The sequence below is a fragment of the Dermacentor andersoni genome, chromosome 2 (assembly GCF_023375885.2).
Source record: "Dermacentor andersoni chromosome 2, qqDerAnde1_hic_scaffold, whole genome shotgun sequence".
Lineage (NCBI taxonomy): Eukaryota > Metazoa > Arthropoda > Arachnida > Ixodida > Ixodidae > Dermacentor > Dermacentor andersoni.
The window spans coordinates 10,845,571-10,868,804 of record NC_092815.1 but is presented as its reverse complement, the minus strand read 5'-3'; the positions used below and the strand labels follow the sequence as shown (position 1 = coordinate 10,868,804).

The 23,234-nt window shown below is 41.7% G+C and overlaps 2 protein-coding genes and 1 long non-coding RNA gene across 5 annotated transcripts in view; 2 read left to right on the top strand and 1 right to left on the bottom strand.

The window, feature by feature from the left end:
- The window catches only part of ClpX (Caseinolytic protease chaperone subunit), a 36,173-nt gene extending 32,718 nt beyond the window's left edge, over positions 1-3,455 (top strand). For both annotated transcript variants that reach the window (XM_050190159.3, XM_055077554.2), the window contains exon 11: positions 2,038-3,455. In XM_050190159.3, coding sequence (XP_050046116.1) covers positions 2,038-2,217 — 180 coding nt within the window. In that variant the 3' untranslated portion in view covers positions 2,218-3,455. The remainder of the gene's footprint in view (positions 1-2,037) is intronic.
- Positions 3,456-3,604: 149 nt separating this feature from the next.
- On the bottom strand, positions 3,605-3,994 carry MagR (Iron-sulfur cluster assembly 1 homolog MagR). Its single transcript, XM_050190165.3, has one exon. The coding sequence runs from the start codon at positions 3,992-3,994 to the stop codon at positions 3,605-3,607; it is 390 nt and encodes a 129-aa protein (XP_050046122.2).
- Positions 3,995-6,582: 2,588 nt separating this feature from the next.
- On the top strand, positions 6,583-22,687 carry LOC129387868 (uncharacterized). Of its 2 annotated transcripts, XR_008615020.2 has the most exons (3): positions 6,583-6,999; positions 8,867-11,494; positions 11,754-12,545. It is a non-coding gene; the product is annotated as an uncharacterized lncRNA (long non-coding RNA). The 2 variants fall into 2 exon arrangements; XR_008615019.2 differs by lacking the exons at positions 8,867-11,494; positions 11,754-12,545 and adding an exon at positions 21,047-22,687.
- The last annotated feature ends 547 nt before the right edge of the window (positions 22,688-23,234 follow it).

The window sequence follows — 23,234 nt, the reverse complement described above, 5'->3', positions numbered from 1 at the left end:
TGCTGCTATGTTGATATTTGTTGTCATACTTGGCAAAACTTCAAGCTTCTCACACAGAATCATTTTGTTGGTCTTCTTTCAACAGGTTCACTTCGTCACTTGTCTACATATACTTATTTTGCGCCAGTATATACATACAACACGTGCCATTTTCATTCACATCCTATTTGCTTGAGACGTGTGCAAGTGTGGCTTGCTGTCTCTATTAACGGCCGGCATTCGGTCAGTGTGTAGCTTTTTATTTTGGGGAGAATTCGCTTTGATATGCAAGCCGTAGCGTCAGGTAGCATTGAAAATATCCAGCTGCAGATACACCCTCAAAATCTGCACAATCTTCCAGCCTGTCATACACTCAATGAAATACACTAGTTTTCTTCTTTGCAGGAACACTTTCACTCTGGCTCGAAGCCTCAGGAGCTTGGTACTCACGAACATCACTCACAGTATTCACTTTTCTCCTTAAACGCCTACGTGATTTACGTGAACTCTGAGAACTATCGTGACTGCGAGCGCAGCACACTATGCCTTCTGCGTGTGAACAGACTGCTTTTCAACATGACTCATTCTAGAAAGAAACTTCACACCTTTATACATTCTCTCGCCATATGTTAACCACTTTCTTTCAAGTTTTAGTGTGAAAGTAATTTATTTAAAAATATTACAGGCACACAATAACAACAGACTGAGTAGCAGACGACATGTGCTTCACGACAGGCCCCTAACTGCAGCGCTGCTCCTGCTGTTGTGGTGCGGAGAAGCAGTGAACTACGCCGGTCGGCACGCCTACCCATCTTTGGTTGGGGTTTGAGGCCGCGAGATAATCAAAGTGGTGGTGGTGATGGGTGCTGCTTTGGACTTCTGGTTAGGGGTAAAAAAGTCCAGAAAATCAGACGATAAAAGGTTTGATCGTCTGAAATTTCTGACGTTTCTGCACATTGGGTCAATGGGGTACATGACAGTGCCGTAAAGGAGTCCGAATTATTGGCCGTCTGGAACATCGAACGTTGACTGTATTCATCATAAGCACATATAAACAACGATATTGGCAAGAAATATGCAAGGCTTACTTTCATTCGAATAAGTGCAAAGTAGCTGCGGTCACTGCCATGAAACACGCATATGTTCTGCTTATTAGATGTCTGAAGCCATGACCTTGAACATGTTGTAGAACTGCCTTCAATACTTCTGTCTCCATTGTTTCAACTGCAGATAGGCATATTCATGGTCAACACATGGTGTGTCTTCTATGCTGAGGATACTGCAAGTTCAAGTAATCAACGACATGCCATTTGCCTACTATGACTATGCCGTTCCCAGCTGCAGTGGCCCCATTTTGATTGGAGTGGAATGCAGAAATGCTCATGTACCATACTCTGGGTACACCTTAAAAACCCCATGCCATTAAAATTAATCTACTGCACTCCACAACGGTGTCTTTCAAGCTATTGTGTTGCTTTGGTTTGTTAAAGCCCACCACTCACTCGTTGCAACAAACAAAACAAGTCAGCTTTGCATATTTGGTCACGCTTTTGTCATGTACCGCTCTTTAGTGGTAAACTTATTTCTGAAAATGCTAGCTTTCAGTGCACTTGTTTCAACAGTTGAGTGCAGTGCAGCTACCTCTTACAAATAGTGCAAGCTGTGAGGGAGTTGTGCTCTTTGAAACTTCCTCAAGTTGCAGAAAGATGGGTGCACAGTGCATCAGATCAGAGGCAACAATTTTTCCTCTCCATTAATTTCTAGCGAAGATTTGCTTGCACACTGCAGGAAAGCACTGTACAGATGCACAGAGGGAATAACTGCTGTGACCCATGTCGCAGTGAATGTGTTACGCGGTTGAGGCATTTCGGAAAGATGTTATTAGAGCAGCCAAAGGATTGTTGAAACTGCAGTCTTTTTTTAGTGTGTTGTACTTCGATGTTTAAGCATACTGAACCTTGCTGCAGTGTTTGACCAGCTGTCCCGACATTGTAGTAGATTGGAAAATATGCTTTGTCGCATGAACATTAATCACAGCATTCCATGTTTTGCTTGTAGGAGACCATCCTTCTGGAACCTATGTTCGAGATCCCAGGTTCTGATGTGACAAGTGTGCACATTACACATGACTGTGCCATGGGAAAGTGTGCCCCACTGTACATTCGTGGCCGGCCGGTTGAACGGGAATTTTACGATGACAGCCCCTCTGCTGACCAGGAACGGGCTGTCAGTTCCTAGGGATGGTTGGTTACAAAAATACTTGTCTTTGTGTTCACCCCATGCGCAGGACTGTTTATCCCAGACAAAACAGAAATGAAAACAGAAAATGCACCCAGAGAAAGGGGTGATGTACGAAGACCCACCAGGTCGAAAAAAAAAAAACGGTGAAAGAGCCACAAGTACCCTCCTGCATCTTGGAGCAAGATTCCCATTGTGGAAAGCTGTTGGGTTTGAAACCCATTGTTTGTTATCCTCCAAAATTATTTGCTGTGGTGCACCAAAAGCATTTCCATTTCATCTTTCATAGATAGATTGATGGAATGAATTTCGAAAGTACTCCTTAGCTCTTGTGCACACTTGTGAACTGTAAAAATTGCGATTGTGCCGGTGAATTGAACTGCATGCTCAGAATGCCAGAGCAGCAACAGGTCAAGTAGGCAACATAGTACGAATTGCAACCAATTGATCTCACTTTTTTGTCAGCATCCTCAAGGGCAGCTTGAGACCAAAGTATGGGTTCTTGAAAGACAAATCACATTTCGTGCTGCAATTGCTGAAGTGTTGCAGATAAGAGATTTTGGCAACACTGAGCTTCAGGGTTTTAGACAGTGTGGAGTCTGGATCCTAGTTCTCAGTGTACACAACCTTCGAGGGATGCCATGCTGCGATCATGTTGTGGAACACAGAATAAATTTTTAGTACAGTGCTGAACTTCTGCTTGAACTTAACATCTGAATGTTCCGAACGCATCCGACAAGAGGCATTTCTCTTGGATGACCTTGAGTGAGAACAAGCCAAATGTGGAAACATCTTTTGGAGCACCTTTTAAAATCTATTGAAGTGATTCATTTTCAGAGTAAAAATGCTCATTGGTTTGTGGCTGATGTATTTCTTCAATTCTGAAGCTCAAGTGGGTGCTCATGATTTACGTTCACCAACGAATATTAAGCCTTTCTGCAGCTCCGCTTACTGCTTTGAGTTGGGCATGTTGGTAGGCCATGTTTAAAAAAACAGCGCGAGAGATAGGGATAAACACGTGCGTCATTATTTGTCCCTGTCTCTTGCGCTGTTCTTATATTAAACTGCTTACTGCTGTGGTGCAAAACATTCAAATTGTGTCGAAAAGCAGCATTTTAGTTTCATGGGAGAACATTGTCAAAAGAAATAGAAAAACCTGTATGATACTGTGCTATAGCGTGGCTGAGTCGCAGCACTTGTTAAATGGTGTAAATGGAAATAAAAACTTGGTTTTGCAAGTTTGCTTCACAAATTTCTTTACATTGCAACGCTCGCACCAGTCAGCCGCTGGTCAAACACCTAAAAAGAAAATGAAACAGTATAATTTATTCTATTCAAAAAAAAAAAAAAAAATCTCTACCACCCAAGCATCAAAACACATTAAAGGTCACACAGTGAAGCTCTCGCCGCAACCGCAGGTACCCTTGACGTTAGGGTTGTTGAAAACAAATTCGCTGGATAGCTCTGTCTCAACGTAATCCATTTCTGTGCCGAGAAGTGTTAGTTGAGCCTTGGTGTCGATGAAAACTTTGACTCCGTCCTGTTGCACTTCAACGTCGAACTTGCCTTTCTCAGTGGCGTAGTCTAAAACGTACGTAAGGCCATTGCAGCCCCGATGTTTAACGCCAACTCGCAACCCAATGAAGTCTTTGTTTGTGGCTAGCAAAGTCTTGACGCGATCCACCGCTGTTTTGGTAAGTACGAGCGCGGCCCGTTGTGGCACGTTGAGCCGCTTGGAGCCCACTGCACGCACAGTAGCTGTGAGCTTCGACGCCATCATGTGCCGCAAGGCTTGACCAGCTTCACGTCAATGCAGCTGCACTGGCGAGGCACATATACACACTATTTCATATTTTCTGCGTGTGTAAAGGGTTGCTGCTGCTCCTGTGGTTGATCTTGACGAATTGCATAATAAAGTATAGTCAGTACAGTAGCGCTATAGTAGCGCTGTGACAGCGAAGTGAAAGGACTGAAACTCTCCACAGCGTCTCAGCAGCGCCTTCGTCGTAGGCGATAAAACGAACCCCCTTCCGCCAAAAGTTCCGTTCATGCTTCTGTTTTCTCGTGAGTGAACTAATATGGCAAAAAAACATGAGTGAGCTGTTTATACTAACATTGATTTTACGTAAAAAATAGTGGTAAAAACATGGCATTTATGACGTAATGTTATTTACGTGCAGTCAACAAAAGTAGCGCCAGTTTCTCACTATAACACCTAGAGGGTAATCTGGCGCCACCGTCTATGGGAGTTTCTTAAGGGGGCACCGTGCCGTCATGGGAATGACGGGATCACGACCTACTGTTCCCACCCATGCATACCACAGCGCAGCAGCGCCAGATTTCCCTCTAGGTAATGTAGTGAGAAACTGTATGAGTAGCGCTATGTAGTAGGGCCTTTGAGATTGATTTTTATCAGGAGTAGATTTGGACATCACCCATCGCTTGTGGGTACATGCCAGAATCAAGGCAAATATAACATTTATTAACATACTAGTGTCCTCTTAAAGACAATGGCTAGAATAAATGGTTTTATTATGTAGTGCATGATGTAGTGGGTTTTATCGGTTCCTTGGAAACTCGCGATAGTAATCTTAGAGGCCATTTATACCTGCCTGCAGCTGTCGCAGACTGCTGCCTCACCAATGCATACCAATGCATTGGCTCCACGTTTGGCACGCTTCGCCGGTGGTTTAGCCTATAGCATAGAGTTTCTAAAAATACCCTAGAGGGAAATGTGGCGCTAGTGTCTACGGGGGTTCTCATGCGCGTTGCCTCAACCTACATGGGAATGATGGGAAGTACAGGCTTCGGATTGACTTCGGTCTTTAGACTAGTGGCGTTTGTTTCTGGCGCAGTAAACAAAGCTATACTCAAATATTATCGCGTAAAATCTAATTCTATTTCTGCAGTATGTTATATAATGTACAACACGCTCCATAAACTTTGTATGACTTTGAGATGGAAGCAAGGTTTACTATGGTTTGTCACCAGGACACACCAGGGTATGCATACTTGTGCGATTCTGTTCCCAATTTAACGCCAAAGAATAATTATTTATTCATTTCTTCAACAGCAAAACAACCGTGCAAGTACTTATATAAAAATACTCATCATGTATTTCTGGAAATAAAAATGTTGTATTGTGACAAAGCGTTGCGCCCTTGAGAGGAACTACAAGTGTCGTCTGCTACGACGCCTGCTCGCTGCAAACGCGAGACTTTTCTCGCAGACGACAGGCACTTGCGAACTCTCTCGCTCTTTCGAAAGGTTGCGTCGGCTGTCACGATTGCTGAACGTCTTCAAGTACTTTTAAGCACATCTGCTGCAGTGCTAGCTAGGACGCTAGTGGCCTCCTACGAGTATGCTGCATCATATTTTATATTGGCGTACCTCTTCCGAAGCGTTACAGCGTGGCTTTGCGGGTACCCATTGTGCGACACTAGACTACAGCTAGGAAGCAGCTATCTTTCCTACCACAAGTAAGTTTGTGTTCTCAAAGTCCTAAAACACGCATTTCAATGAGCACATAAATGAGCACATAATGAAGCCCTCAATAAAATTTGATTGTCAAGCCACTAGAAGTACAACTGTGTATGTCTTGTATCAGTAGTGCCTTCTTTGTCCTATTCTGAAGTTTCATAAAGCACGTAACGCTACAGTGCCAACCTAACACACTTAACAAGCAAAGGTCCAAACGCTCAAAACATGTTCTTTCAACGTTTACGATGCCGCCGCTTTCTCGTCACGGCTTCGACGCCACACTGCGACACAAGCATCGTCCCAGTCGCTGGCCCAGCGCGCTATCACCACTCCGAGCAACATAACAAAGGCAGGGAGCTTTGCGTTGCACTGTCCCACTGCAGGTTATAGCAACTGCGCTTGGAGCGAAACCAAAACTGCCAAAAAAATTCTTGTAGACTAGTTTGCCAGTCAATAGAATGTCAATCCGAAGCCTGTACTTCCCATCATTCCCATTATGGTTGAACGATCGCAGCGCCAGATTTGCCTCTAGGTATACTAATATGAAACTCTATGGCCTATAGAGTTTATAGTGAGGAACTCTATGGTTTAGCCCACGGTGGTCTAGCTCCACCATAGCCCCGCTATGTTTTGAGGTAAAAACTACGTAACTGCGCTCCTTCTGTTTTCCTTCCTCCATGTTCTGTGGTCAGAGGCCGTCAGGGCAGTCAGGTGGTCGCTCTCCGCTTTTGCGCTGTGCGTTGCGGTGCAGCTGGTACCACAGAACACCTATACAAACTTAGAGAAGGGAAACTGTACCTTCCACAGTGCTACGGAAATAAGCATAGCGGTGGCGTCGTGAACGAAAGTATGCGACCACAGGTGGCGCTGTACAACAGGAAACGGAAAGGCCGCCGTTCCTGCGACCCGGTCGACGGAGTGGAAAGGGGGGGTAAGCGTTATAGTGCCCTGGTCGTTCGAACGCTTAGGGCCCGAAAGCGTTAGGTTCACCCAAATAGACGCTAAATAATGATTTGGCTTGGCTCCGTATATTATTTTTAAATAGGTGCCGCTAAAGTGATGGACGCGACGAGAGCTCCATTCTGCCCGTGCGGACTTCGGCCGTGCCCCTGGCTGCTCGTGTTTTTCACTAGCTTTGTGGAAGGTAATGTGGTTTGTCTGCATGTCGTCGCCGCTTTTTCCTGTTTGAAGTAGACAAGTAAAACTCTTGCTTGGGCTAGTTGGTTCATGGTAAACTGATCAACGAGACAAGTTCCTCGAGATGAGATAGGAGACAACATGAAGTCATAGGTGAAGTTTTCTGTAAGTGTGTCGTTTAAATAGGTTGTGGTTTGGCCCTTGTGCTATGTGCGTCAGTGAAATTTGCCTGTGCCCGTGTTCATGTTGCCCAGCAGCCTTTTAGAAGGTGATTATGTGGTTTCTGCGCAGGACGTTGCCGCTATTGTTAGTTTCTACGGGGTCGCCGTGTCCTGCGAAGGCACGCAGATGCGAATGGAACTTTTCCGCCTGCTTCGTAGATAGCGATATGTCTCTCGAAGTCAGCTCCACAGCAAACAGTGCACATAAAGCGTCTAGTTTATGTGGTTTATGAATGGGTGCTAGCGTGAACTTCTGTGTGTGTAACTAAATCTTCGTGCTGTGTGCCCATCGCTTGCACATCGGGCCGCCGGCAACGGATGTGCTATAGTATGCTTCACCGTAATGTACCATACTTGTAGCGCATTGAAGCACTCGGTTCACAGTGGTCCCACCGCAATACATCTGTGTAATGCGGTGAATGATACACATTGTCTTGCGGTTTACGGGAAGGGAGAATGTGCAAACTGCAAGCGCAACTACTCATCTCTCTGAGGACTAATACTGTGATTGCTACTACATTGATTTGTTGGAGGTGTCTGATATGCTAAGGCTTGTTACAAAGACTATTGTGCTTGTAGAAACGTAGTAAGAGTCTCACGCGCCGTCTCTGGCCACAGTACGAGCACATAGGGCCATGACCCCAAAACAAGGGGCCGAAATTGCTTCAGCGAGCATCAGAAGCAGCTCATAATGGCTTCCAGTGTGTGTATAAGTAAGGAACGCGTACCAGAGACTGGTTTACGGTCTCATCATTCGCGGTGCGTAACATAGGTGAAAGAAGTGCTCAAATCTCCAAAGCCGCGCCCGAGATAATTTTTTACACCTGTGAGTGGTGCGCCTAAAACAGCGGGTGCGCGCGTGCACAATTAAGGAACACGCATTAGCAGTAACGGTCGCCCCCTTTCACTTTATGATCACCGCCTAGCACGGATGTACTGCGGCGAAGCTGACTTAAGGGAGTCGAATTATGCAACGTTTCTTTACTGTTAGTAAGGTACTGTACTGATTTAGTCATTGAGGATCCATGTATTGTAAACTAGAATGAAAGCTTAACAGCACATTTTCATTGATGCTGTTCAATATTGTAAAGAATTTCTGTTGAACTGGCAGCATAGGCTTGCCACCTTTTATTTCTGTAAAATTCATGGTCATCAAAATTTCCATTGCATGATTTTACGCTTTTAAAATAGCCTTGTGTTTTTTCCGAGTTAACCTTATTTGGTGCTACATCTGGTAAAGTATAAGGGAAACTAAGTGTGGTAAATGCCAAAGAAATCGCATACATTTTTCTTGTTTGCTCTTGTGGAAGCACCATATTGTTGACATTATAAGGCATACTGTCAATAACATATTGTTTACAAGCTGAACACTTTGCATTTCCAGCCTAATTTAACTCTTTAGGCAATTCTGCAGGACCAGTTTTGGAACAACACAATCGCAGTTCTGTAATATAATCAAAACATTTGCAGTGCCCGGTTTATTTTGTAATGGTTTTACTTATTACATTGATGAAGGCCAAAAATAGCAGTTTTGTATGGTCCATCATAAATTAGTGTAGGCATTTTTATTGGCAGTGTTAAGTGAACAAAATCTTGTCATGTGCTGCAGTAATTGGTATCAGTGATTCATTCGTTTGCTTTATCTCTAGACAATAATGGTCAAATAGATGTAATAGTTTTAGATTTCAGAAAAGCCTTCGATTAGGTTCCGCACGACAAATTAATCTTCAAACTTAGAATTATTGGCATACCTGTCATTTTCATAAACTGGATTATTGCTTACCTGAGCAAACGCACTCACTTTGTTACAGTTGGTGAACATAGCTCGGCCACTCTCCCAGTCATATCAGGGGTGCCAGAAGGTGGTGCCTTGGGGCCTTTACTGTCTCTAATGTATATAAATGACATTGTTAAAACCATAACTCCCAGTGTGCAAATTAGACTGTTTGCCGATGATTGTATTTTATACAGTGATGTAAATTGTCAGAATGATCAGACTGTCCTCTAAAAGGATTTAAATAACATAATGAAGTGGTGTAATGAATGGGGTATGTTTATTAATGCTGATAAATTCGTATTTCTTCGTATTACTCTTAAAAAAGAACCACTAACTTATACGCTAGGTTCTTCATCTCTGCGTGAGACTAACAATTACAAATACATAGGTGTTACTTTTACTTCCACATTGTCGTGGAACATGCACATTAATGATATTTGTTCTGCTTTCCGCAAACCCTGTTTCCTAAGACACAAACTGAAAAATGCCCCGCCTAATGTGAAATTACTGTTTTTTTTACTTTCAATAGACCAAAGTTAGAGTATGCATGTATATCATGGGATCCTTACGCTAAGTCAAATATTGTGAGTCTTGAAAAAATGCAAAGAGAGGCAGTTAGGTTTATATTTCATAAATTCGTAAGACTGGACTCTCCCTCTAAAATTATGACAGAAAATTCCATACCCACTCTTGAATCACTCCGAATGATGCTAAGGCTTGAATTCCTTTCCCTTCTTCTCAACAAGCTTGAAATTAAACCATCGACTCACATAACACCTGCACTAACACGGCACACAAGACAGCATCATCCGGACTCACTAACACCCTATTATGTTTGAACTGACACGTTTAAATTTTCTTTTTTTTTTTTTCCAGAACAATATCAGACTGGAATGACAGTTTACAGATAGAGTGTGACTAAAAATTGTATAAATTTGTATTCGCTTGTCCCTAATTTGTTCTCTTTTGTTTGTATGCATTCTATTGCCCCTCTGCTTGGACTGAAAGGTCTGTAGTAGGTACTAAATAAATAAATAAAATACTGATCTTCCTTTACTTATGCAGCTGTACTTGTTTTTTTTTTAATGTTGATCTCATTAAATTTACATCAGTAGATTATTGGCATCAGTACAGGTTTCAGAAAGTTATATCACTTAAAAAAGTACAGTACTTAATATTTGGGAAAGCTTGTCTAATATAAAGAGCCAATGAAATACTTTGGTATTTCCTTAGACATTACAAAGCATTTCATTGAATGAATGAATGAATGAATGAATGAATGAGGGTTTTTTATTGACAAAATACAGTACAAGGGAATATTATACAGGAGGAGGTCCCGACGTCAAAGACTAATGGGACCTCCTGTACAGCGTATAAGTAAAAATATAAACACTTGCAACAAATAATGTAAAAAATAAAAAAAAATAGGAAACATAGTATTGGTTGTATTAATTTGTATTAGCAGCACTAATACAAATTAGCTACAAACATCCTAGTAAAGAAGTATAATAATTATGACATTTGACTAATTATGCCATTATGAAAGTAAATGGATAATGAAACACAACCAAGCAAACTTTTATTTGTGTAGCATAAGTTTTAACAAAATGTACATTTGGAAGGGAGGAATGAAAAAAAAAAAAAGACAAGTGGTTGCAGATGATAAAATGTGGTCTTTTAGTTCTAGTTAATGATATACATGATTTAATTGTAGGAGGTAGTGTGTTCAAGAAGGAAATGGGCAAAAAATGGATACTCTGCTAACCATAATTTGTGCGTACCTTGGGAAGAATAATAATATTGTTTAGTGCAAATCGCCTAAGATTAGTATTCATTAGACAAGAGGTATCAGCCTGTTCCAGTGAGCATTACCTAGTTGTTGGCATAAAAATGTACCAAGATTAAGGTTAATAAGTTCATCTACGGTAAGAATGTTGTAATTACGTAATAACTGTTTGGAATTGAAATGGTTCAAATTAAATGTAATTCTAACAGCCTAGTTTTGTAATACTTGTAATGATTCTAAGTGGGTAAGTGTTTTGTGGTTCAATGCATACCGAGCTTTTAAAAGTGTCCTTATTTCATATGTTGCCTTCTGCCTAATGTTTGCTATGTGTTGATAAAATTTAAGGTTAGAATCAAGTTCTACACCCAAATAGTTACAGGAAGTACTATAATCAAGGGTTCGACGAAAGTTCGTCTGGTCAGGCATGGAAATGAAGGGGATCACGCTCATTTGACCAAGTCTGATGTATAATCCGACGTTTCGGAACTGCGTACGGGTTCCTTGTTTACTGAGTTGGACAGGAAATCATCATCAGTTATGTAGCCAGCACGTGATGTAATAAGCGTGCGTAAATGGCAGGCATAGTCCCTGGTGTCCGGTTCACCATAGCTGGCGTCGATTGAATGATTAGCGATTCTATCAGCCGCCGGGATGACATGTTCTTTTCTTTGGCAACAATATTAGCATTGTCCCAGTCAATCTTGTGACTGTGTTCTTGCGCATACTCAGCAATGGCGTTCGTCGTGTGACTATTATTTCTTACATCACATTTATGGTCCTTGAGGCATCTGGAGACCTTCCCTGTTTCACCAATATATACTTTGTGGCAATCAGCGCATGGTATCTTATACACGACCGCTGGGAATGATTCAACAGGTAACCTGTCTTTCACATTCATTAGCTGGTTCCGAAGCTTGCTGGTTGGGATGTGGGCAATGCGCAAGTTGTATGTTGAAAATACGCGTGACAGTGCCTCGCTGATTCCTCGGCCGTAAGGGATGGCTGCACGTGCACAGATTGTCGTGTTGTTCTCCGAGCTTGGCTGTCATATCCGCTTCTCCGTCCTGCATATGGAACAATTAGGGTAGCCGTTGCGGGTTAGCTCACGGTGGATCGTCCGTAATTTCTTTTTCAGTGCATTGTCGCCTGAGGAGACGCGTATGGCGCATGTTATCAAGGACAACACTACGGACGTCTTGTGGCCGACAGGATAACAGGAATTAAACCTGAGGTAACAACCTTTGTGCGCAGGCTTCCTGTATACTCAGAAGGCGAGAGCGCCCCCATCCCGACGAATCAGTACATCCAATAAAGGCAACAAGTTGTCCCTCTCGTGTCCAGCGGTGAATTGTATGTGTGCATTTTGGGCAGTCAGGCAGTCCAGGAAGCGTTGTATGTCTTGCTTCTTCAAAATACAGAAGCAGTCATTTTACGTAGCGATAAAAAACTTTAGGGGCCGGGTTGAATGTGGCCAGCACCTTTCCTTCCAAGGCTTCCATTACTATATTGGCCGTGGTAACCAATATTGGCGCTCCATCACCATGCCATGCGTTTGCTGATAAAGGCTGCCACCATAAGAAAAATTATTGCTTAGACAAAACCACAGCAGTTCGGGGACATCGAAGGACATGCAACCAGGAAGACCACTCTCTGCTTCTAGGGCTTCTTATCACATGGCTATTGCCAAATTCACTGGGACACTAGTGAAAAGCGATGTGACGTCGAACGAGACCATGGCGTCATCTTCACTCAGCGTGATGTCCTTTACCTTTTTCTTTATGAGTCGTGTATAAAATACTATGCGCTGATTGCCACATAAAATATATTGGTGAAACAGGGAAGTTCTCCAGACGCCTCAAGGACCATAAACGTGACGTAAGAAATAATAGTCACATGACGAATGCCATTGCCGAGCATGTGCAGGAACATAGCCACAAGATTGACTGGGACAATGCCACTGTTGTTGCCAAAGAAAAGAACATGTCATCCCGGTGGCTGCTAGAATCGCTAATCATTCAATTGACGCCAGCTACGATGAACCGGACACGCCGGACACACCGGACGCATGTTTGTTACGTCACGTGCTGGCTACATAAGTGACGACGATTTTCTGTTCAACTCAAGCAACACGTGCCCGGTTCCGAAATGCGGGTTATACATCAGACTTGGTCAGTGACCGTGATCCCCTTCAGGAAGTACTATGTGCAATAAGATTATTACCAAGTTAAAATGAAGGAATGAATGCGGATGAGCGTTGGTGGGACAAGACTAAAATTTAGTTTTAGACAAGTTTATATTGAGCTGGTTAATACTGCACGAATTTAACACGTTGTTTAAGTCAGTATTAAGTTTCGAAACTAGGTTCCCTACACAAATGTCAGGGTTATAGATGTGTCATATGTGTAAAGAATGTAGTAAGAAGAAAGCAGGCAATTAGGCAGGTTGTTACAGTTCATTCTGTCAAACATGACACAGGGCATGTTTCTAAGTTTATTCATAACTATTTAACGAACTGCAGAATGTTTCTTTAAACGTGAGGACCAGTCTACACCCTTTGGGTGCTGTACATTGTTGGCACATGCATATATTGTGGTGTAAAGGTTGTATCAGGCTGAATGGTATATCCAGTGATGCAGCACCAAAATTTGCAAAACCAAAATTTTTGGTATAGTTGAAAAACTAACTAAAAAATATTATAGTTTGAAAATAACGAATGTCAAAGGAAACCCCAAGAATATGGTTCGTCCATAAATTATGCAAGAATACTTCAAAGAAAAAAAAGGAAATCTGCAATTAGGTTCATTGGGCAAAAAGAAATAAAACTTCTTGCATCTTAGGTGTTTGTACCATGCAGTAAAGCAGCTCCCTAATGTCATGCACAAGTAAATTGCCTTTGCAGTAAAAAACCTTAGACTTTTGTTTGATGACTCTGCACAGCACTTCTCATAGTTTCTGCTCTTTTGTGGCTTCCATCACCAGTCTTGAAGTTCTGAGGCCATTAGTGGTTGGTCACTGTTAGTGACGAGTCATAACATCTGTGGATGAGTTCGATTCTGCATTAAAACTGGTCAAAATGTGGCCTTCTCTGAAGTGGTGGCATTTCGTGGTAGTACTTGCAATGCACAAGGAAAATAATGAACTTGTTTACAACACTGTATATATAGTGAAAGAAGTTGTCTGCCACCTGCTTATGCATCACGTCAAAACAGTGCAAAATGTAATCGGTGCTATTTATCGACGACCAGTCCAGCATTATAGTTGACACTTTACTCATTTCTTGTAACCAGGATGTGTTGGCAGTGTCAGCAGTAATCATTCTGTGTACTAAACATCTTTCCTTTCCCTGCAAATATGAAAATGTTGTGCAGATCTGCGGTAATTACAGTTTGCATGCTTTCTTAACAGATCAGGCAAAAAGCAAAGTTCATGTCCCTTTAGCTATTACACAAACACTACTGCATGTTCTTGCAGTTGCATCAAAAATTCCAATTTGACAAAAAAAAGAAGACAATATCAGAACTGATTATTTATTATGTTAGCCTATTTCTTAAGCTAATATATTATGTTATGTGCTTGCCAATCCATTTGTAGATGCAATAATTGGGTTGTAAAATTATTCATTGCATTATTCAAGTTATTCTGAAGTTATAGCGAGTGGGGCTACACTAATCCAGGTACAACCAAATTAAGAAGGCCCACTAAGCTTGAACAAAGACACTCCCTCACCAGAACAGGAATTGGCCTCCCTGGTGTAGTATTCGGCCACAACCTCCCTAATGATATCTTCGATTAACCAATGGCCCTCAGTCCCCAATAGCTGCGGAGCACCTGACCAAGGCAGCGGTCAGACTTGCAACGCAGCAGAGGGTGCTAAGAGTCTCTGGGTCTGGACAGGCTGCCCATGGAAACTGACCCTTGCAACGTTTAACACCCGAACCCACTCGAGTGAGGCTAGCTTAGCAGGACTCTTCAAAGAACTATCAGACATTGTTTGGGATATTATCGGCCTTAGTGAGATTAGAAGAGCTGGTGAGGCTTACACATTGCTGAATAACGGCCATGTCCTCTGCTATAGAGGTCTCCCAGATAAGAAGCAACACAGGGTAGGACCTAATCCATAAGGACAAAGCAGGTAACATTGACGAATTCTACAGCATCAACGAGAGGGTAGCAGTAGTCGTAATCAGACTAAATAAGAGGTAAAGATTAAAGGTAGTACAAGCCTACACTCCAACGTCCAGTCACGAAGATGAGGAAGTAGATAAGTTTTATGAGGATGTTGAATTAGCGATGAGAAAAGTGCAAATGCGGTATACAGTAGTAATGGGTGACTTCAATGCAAGAGCGGGGAAAAAGCAGGCGGGTGAACAGGCAGTTGGCAACTACGGTGTCGATTCTAGAAACACTAGAGGAGAGATGCTGGTAGAATTCGCAGAAAGGAATAAGCTGAGAATAATGAACACCTTTTTCAGGAAGCATAGCCACAGAAAGGAGACCTGGAAAAGCCCTAATGGTGAAACAAGAAATGAAATTGATTTCATACTTTCTGCTGATCCCAGCATAGTGCAGGATGTAGAAGTGATAGGTAGGGTAAAGTGCAGTGATTTTAGGTTAGTGAGGGCCAGTATTCACCTCAATTTGAACAGAGAAAGAGTAAAATTGGTCAAGAAAAAACAGGTCAACTTAGAGGCAGTAAGGGTAAAAGCAGACAAATTTAGGCTGGCACTTGCAAACAAATATGCAGCCTTAGAACAGAGTGACGATGATCATGACATAGAGGTAATGAAGGAAACTGTACTGAGGCTGGCTTCAGAGGCAGCAATTGAAGTGGGAGGCAAGGCACCAAGGCAACCAGTAGGCAAGCTCTCCCAAGTAACAAAGGACCTAATAAAGAAACGAAAAGAATGAAAGTGTCCAACTCAAGAGATGAGACAGAATGCTCGAAACTATCAATACTGATCAGCAAGGCGAAAATAAGTGATATTCAAAATTATAACGTGAGAAAGACTGAAGAAGCCGTAAAAAATGGACGCACCCTGAAATCAGTGAGAAGAAAACTTGGCATAGGACAAACCAAGATGAATGCACTGAAAGATAAGCAGGATAATATCATCAGCAATTTCGAAGGTATAATAAAAGCATCGGAAGAATTCTATATGACCTGTACAGTACCTAGAGGGCTCAGGAGTACTTTATTCGAAACAGTGAACAGTATACGGAAACTCCTCCTATATAACAGAAGCTCCTCCTAGAGATGAGGTCAGAAGGGCCTTGCAAGGCATGAAATGGGGAAAAGCGGCAGGAGAGGATGGAATAACAGTCGATTTAATCAAAGATGGAGGACACACAATGCTTGGAAAACTGGCGGCTCTCTATACGAAGTGTCTATCGACTGCAAGGGTCCCAGAAAACTGGAAGAATGCAAACATTATACTAATCCACAAAAAGGGCGACGTTAAAAAAACTGAAAAATTATAGGCCCATTAGTTTACTCCCAGTATTATATAAAATATTTACCAAAATGATCTCCAATAGAGTAAGGGCAACATTGGACTTTAGTCAACCAAGGGAGCAGCAGACTGGCGTCAGGAAAGGATACTCTACATTGGATCACATCCATGTCATTAATCAGGTTATCGAGAAATCCGCAGAGTACAATAAGCCTCTCTATATGGCTTTCATAGATTACGAAAAAGCATTTGATTCAGTAGAGATACCACCAGTCATAGAGGCATTGCATAATCAAGGAGTACAGACCGCTTATGTAAATACCATGGAAATTATCTACAGATTGCACAGCCACCTTAATTCTACACAAGAAAAGTAGGAAGATACCTATGAAGAAAGGGGTCAGCCAAGTAGACACAATCTCTCCAATGCTATTCACTGCGTGCTCGGAAGAAGTATTCAAGCTATTAAACTGGGAAGGTTTAGGAGTAAGGATCGACGGCGAATACCTCAGCAACCTTCGGTTTGCCGATGACATTGTTCTATTCAGCAACACTGCGGACGAGTTACAATAAATGGTTGAAGACCTTAATAGGGGGAGTATAAGAGTGGGGCTGAAGAATAATATGCAGAAGACAAAGATAATGATAAATAACCGGGCAAGGGAACAAGATTTCAAGATCGCAAGTCAGCCTCTAGAGTCTGTGAAGTACGTTTACCTAAGTCAACTAATCACAGGGAACCCTGACCATGAGAAGGAAATTCACAAAAGAATAAAATTGGATTGGATTGCATACGGCAGACATTGTGAGCTCCTGACTGGAAGCTTACCGTTATCATTGAAAAGGAAGGTACACAATCAGTGCATTTTACCAGTGCTGACATATGGCGCAGAGACTTGGAGACTGACAAAAAAGCTTGAGAACAAGTTAAGGACCGCACAATGAGCGATGGAACGAAGACTGCTAGGCATAACTTTAAGAGATAGAAAGAGAGCAGTTTGGATCAGAGAGCAAACAGGTATAGACGATATTCTAACAGACATTAAGAGAAAAAAATGGTGCTGGGCATGTCATCTAATGTGCAGATTAGATAACCGTTGGACCATTAGGGTGACAGAAAGGGTACCAAGAGAAGGGAAGCGCTGTAGAGTACGGCAGAATACTAGGTTGGGGGGGGGGGGGGTGCGGCGGAATTGGGAAATTTGCGGGTGCTGGTTTGAATAGGTTGGTGCAGGACAGGGCTATTGGAGATCGCAGGGAGAGGCCTTCGTCCTGCAGTGGACATAAAATAGGCTGCGGCTGATGATAATGAATTAGAATATAGGTTGGCCCATGTCTTTTTTAGAAAAACAAAAAGCAAACATGAAACATCTTCCTTTAGCGTAAGCTCAACTACTAAAGCTCACTAGTCAATGCCACAAGCGCCATCCTCATCAGAACTGCCAGACAAGTTGTCCTCTTCAGATGCTTCGCAAGGGTCCTTGGCACCCTAAACGACGTCGTCCTCAATGCCATCAAGTGTGTTGGATATTCAGCGTTTTATGCCAGTATGGATAGTCTAAAGACTACTTTACAATAGGCACGATGGAGGAACTGTGTTAGCTTGGTACTTTGCTAACATAAATAGGTTGATGATGACGATGATGAATTTGAATAGTCATGGTAACAAACAAGTATGAAATTCCACAAGAATTGACGTTTTATTTGTTTTGTTCATTTATCTAAATATCCCATCCCCCCTGTGTTTTCCTGCTTAAGTAGCTTGTCAACCTTGTTTTTGATTAAGGGCTGTTATGTGATGTCATAACCTTAAAATTGGAGAAACACACACCACATACACAGAATGTGAACTAGCAACACTTTATCTCGGACAGTTTGTTGATGCACATCTATTTGCACATTGTAAGAAAATGACAACCAGAGTGAAGATCGAAGTGCAAGTACATTACACATCCACATTCCTTTTGCATCTCCAGGTTCAATCAGTAGAATATTCAGCAATTATTTTTACTGCATTTCCTGCAAGAATTGAATTTCTTTAGGAGATATAGCTATTGATGGTGTTCTTACACATTCTCTTGCACTTGCCATGGCGTACACCTCACTTATAATTCCAATCTATTCTGCACATGTGGTCATTTAGTTTTTTCGAACTGTGATGTGCATTGTGACAGATGCTATGCTAGGTTACTTGTTATATTTACTAGGTTATGTTTTGGCGGTTATTTTGATGCTTTCTTAAAGGTGTTTAATACACTTCTTGGTCTGTCCAATGTACTTTCTTCCGCAGGTTAAAGGGATTTTATAAATATAACTTCTTTTTTTACCATTTACTAACTTCCACATGTGGTTCACACTGCCATTGCTGTTGATGACTTCATTCATTGCGACCATTCACCATTTTATTTATTCCTATTAGGTTATCCCAGGCACAGAACACTATATAAACTTCGTGCTTAGTGATTATCTTTTTTAGCTTGTGCAAAACTTTGTGCGCACAGCAGCACTATAGGTCACAATTTATTTGAATCATTATCCTCAGTATTTCTCCTACCATTTATTGTGCTTAACAGTCTTCTGGCTATTGCCACAATCAGGCTGCTTATCAATCTTTCCACCTGAGCACTAAGGCTTTGTGTAGGCTTATAGAGACAATATTTCTTTATACTTTGTGTTAAGCATGACATCACTAGGCCTCTTTTAACAGGCTTTGAGTATGCAGAATCGTATCTCATGAGTGCCTTTCCTCCTTTACTTAAATACATCCAACATGTGTTTTAAAAGTACATGCAGATTTTAATATTCAAAAACTTCAGACTACTCAGGTGGCAAGTCATATGTGATGTCTAGCACGGTGAACAAACCCCTGAACTGCTGCAACATTGTTGTCACATGAATACACTTCATGTTTTTAAAAAATAAGCATAGCCAAAAATCTGCAACAAACCTAAGGCAAGCCTTAACATGCCATTTAACAGTGGCATTAATACTTAGACACCCTTTGTTTTAAAAAGCTTACGCAGTTTTGGGGCTAGGCAAGAGCCAGTACAAATTCTATCTTGTTGTACATATACACAATTTCCGTATTCAGGAATCATTGATCCTAGATAAATTCAAAGCAGTTCCGGAAAACAATGTACACTAGTGCCTTGTTTTTGTAGTCTTTGCCCCCCCCCCCCTCCACCCCCAATCGGCACAGTTTATCTTTCACATATATCAAAAAGGGAAGAATAGGTGCAATTTCATCTGGAATAAGTGCCAAGCACCAATTTTCGCAGAATAGCGCATTGAAAAGAAAAATAATGACTGGAGGCACTTTGACACTCATAGCAGGCTCACATTACAGCCTGGGCCTGCCGAGTGCTCTGCTCTTGAGGTAGGAGTATATGTTGTAGTCTACAGATAAAAGATTTTGTGGGTAGATGAGCTTTGCAGGGTAGGTAACTTACATATGTGGAAAAGTGCCATTCTGTGAAATTATGCCATGAAATTATACAGATAGTGTGAGCCTCCGTATTAATGATGGCCATCTTACATGGTGCCATGTCACAGGGCGTTTTTGTACTTTTATGTAGAAATTGTTTATAAGGGTAAATGTGCTCAACAGCATGAAGCTATACAACATATACAGGCTGTTTCACGTAACTTGTGCTACACCTTAAAGATATGCAAATGCCACATAGCTGGACCAAACCAAGACATGTTGTTTGCTGTCACTTGGAGACACTCAGATTAATTTTCTCATTCTGTCCAATTAGATAATTAGTCGTAATTAACCAACTTCTCAATTATTATGATTAGATGAAAAGTGTTAATGAGAAAATTGTAGAGCAACATGAGGAACTCCCAATACAGCTTTCTGTTGCTCAATATATGCCACATAAAAGTGGTTTTCCGAGTGTGAAAGAAGCCTGTGAATACACACAAGGTAGCTCGAGTGACCACTCACGCAGCAACTTTGCGTGTATTCGTGGGCTTCTTTCATGCCCAGAAAACCAGTCATGTAGCACATATTGAGCAACAAAAAGCTGTATCAGGAGTTTCTCATGTCGCTGTACAGTTTTCTCATTGTCACTTTTCATTGAATTATAATAATTGAGAAGTTGATGGATTAAGACTAATTATCTAATTAGCCAGAGATATGAGTCTCTCCAAGTGACAGCAAACATCATCTTGGTTTGGTCCAGCTACGTCACATTTGCATATCTTTAAGGTTTGGCACAAGTTTGTGAAACACCCTGCATAACCAACCACACTGTTTGGCTAAAGCCTCCTGGATTCTGCACTATGGTATCTGTATGAATGCGACTTTGGCATATGTAGTTAAGGCAACGTAGCATGAACTCTCATAGAAGTCTCTTCTGTGCCATTGACACTTAAACATAGATGACTGACATACACATTATGTTTACGAGGTGCGACAACAATAAAGTGCTTCTCTTTTCCTATTCGTAGAAACACACCTGTACTGTTTTCTCTCTAGAAGCTGCATATGAGGACAGAAACGGCATATGTTATTGTGTTCATAATGCACTAAGATGAGATAGCAGTTCACAGTTCTGCTATGGCAGAACGAATGGCGTAGTTCTACTTGTCATTGCAGGAAGATAGTACTGACGGAATCTAAAGACTGACTTATCAGTGTATGTTAACTTCCGTGTAATATAAACACTTACAAAATTTTTGTTGCTGTTGTGTGTCATGTGTTGTCGACAAGTACTTTGTCTACACTGTGTGTCAGCCTGCAAAATACGAAGCCTATTGGTCACCTCTAGCGCGTCAGTAGGAACAGATTTAATGAATGCCGTCTAGATACATGGTGGTCAGCAGCACTATATGTAGCACATGTAGCAAAGACGCCCAGAAGAAAAAAAGGCCAGCTAGCTTGGCTGAACTTCTAGTTCACGGGCCTCTTCTATGATGCTCTAACAGCTTGGTACTGTCTACTGGCTTGGTCCGGTTGCTTGTGATGGCTCAGGGATGTTCCAGCATAAGTCAACCCACCTGAATCTCCGGCGAAGGCATGGTGCTCTCTACTCGCCCTTTGTACTTTGATGGCCTGGTGTCCCTATTGGCCTGATGGTCTAGGATCCTCGAGCCCCTTCCCAAGTTCCTGAGTTTGCTGTTGGCTCCCACTCTGGTGCTTTACCCACTCGAGTCTGTGTGCCACAATGGAGCCCTGCCCTCAACAGTTGTTGATGGCTATGCGCAGAACAACCATAGACGCAACAGTGGCAACAATTGTAGGATGTTTCCCCTTTCATGCGTTTATCTCACAAAAACAACTGTCTCCATAAGTGTCGTAGTTATCTGTATGTGAAAGGCTTGTTAATGTAACAGTAGAGATCGTAGTGTGCATATTCTCAGACTGCCGTGTCGGTTACTGTAATGATCCTGGGTCCACCATCCGTCACACAGAAAAAGCGAAGAGGAAAAATTAAGTGTCATGTTTCATTGAAATGTAGAATCAATGAGCAAAAGGCAAATGAAAGCAGACAAAAAAATAAAAAGAAAGCTTGCCACAGGTGAAAGCCACAGCTACTCTTCTGCATTACACTTGCGAGGTTCAACCAATTAAAGGGACACTAATGATCAGTAAATGCGAAATCAGTTTAGGCTGATAAAGCGTTCTTTCAAAACATTACTTTCTTTAAATGGCCCCTAAGTCACTTCTGATAATTCTAAACATCTTAAATAAACATGCACATTGCGTATAGTATACAGTGACAATAACTTTCATAAAGATGTCATCGCTACATAAAATAAAAAGAACAATTCCGTGCTCTTCAATTAGATTTTTCAGCTGCTTTTTCGAATGTTATGAAGCCAGCAGGGTCTTGCATATATCACCAGGTTCCTGGATCTGATGTCACCAAATGTCATATCAAAAGTTGTCAGTTGATCAGACAGCTAGGTAAAATAGCACTGTGACAAGAGCTGGCTGTATATCCTGAGAAGGGTGGAGGCTCGCCTTTCTGTGCCACTGCACCTTTTGTGAAACTACCATTCAGTCAGCATTTCATGGGGGGTGATTATTGGCATATAACAGTGGAGCCATGAAGAACTTTCCTAGATGGTCAAAATTAATCCAGAGTCCTACTACGGTGCACGTCATAATGATATCGTGGTTTTGGCATATGAAAACCCAGAACAAGAAATCTGAAATTTTTCTACACACAAAACCTCAGCATTTTCACACTTAAATTTTGTCCAAATGGTTTTGATAACTCCATTTGGACCATTTGGCAATTCAGATTGAACCAAATGGTCCTGCTGGATATTTCATCTGGCCCAATTTGAAATGAGGGAATGAAGCAGTTGGCCGTTCTAACTGGTCCAAATAGTCCTGTTGGTGATAACAGTTGGCCCCCCAATTGGAAATTGGCATTTCTATTCGGACCCATTGATATTTCCAAATAGTTTCAATTGTTGTTGTTTTTTACTGGGTTTCCTCTATGTTGATGTTACCCATAGCTTTCGCTGCATTGCATGGAGATGATGAGAGTATGTTGTGAGGAGAGAGGAGGGTAATGAAGGTGCCCGTGCCCTCTTTCATCCAACACCTGTAACTTTGCTGTCGCAGCATCACTAAAATAAAATTCCTGCAGCTGCTTGTTTATTGCAGACTGGTCTATGTATAAAATTTCAAACTGAGGGAGGTTGGGGTGTTTTAATATCATAGTAAAAGATTGATTATGAGAAAGAAAATGCAAGTTAAAGCTCAATGTCTTGAATTCATGCAGAGAGTGAAGTGCATGTGTGTCAGTTTTATGTCACAGATTACAAAGTATTGTGTTTTCGCTGTTGTGGCTTAGCAAAACTCCTTGAAACTTGCTATGTTGTCTTTGCTTACAACACTATAACCGATCTTGGCCAATGAAAAATGAGCTAGTCCTGAGCAAACACCATCGTCACAGTGAGGTAGTGCAGGAACTCCAAGGTGGCGTCACCACCAGTGTTATTGTTTTCGCCTTTCTTTTTTCTTGTTTACCGAACTTCTCATGGTAAAGTGGCATTTTTTTATTGTATAATGATGATTTACCAATACAGTTCAAGCAATTTTTCTTTCTGTATTTTCCCTTTAAGCTACTGCAATGATCGTCTGGTACAATTTGCTGGGTGTTAATGTATGTGTAAATGATAGCCCTGAAAGTGTCAGCCAATGT

Bases quoted from the DNA above. Each gene is read 5' to 3' on its own strand.
- MagR (XM_050190165.3), bottom strand. From the start codon at position 3,994: ATGGCGTCGAAGCTCACAGCTACTGTGCGTGCAGTGGGCTCCAAGCGG.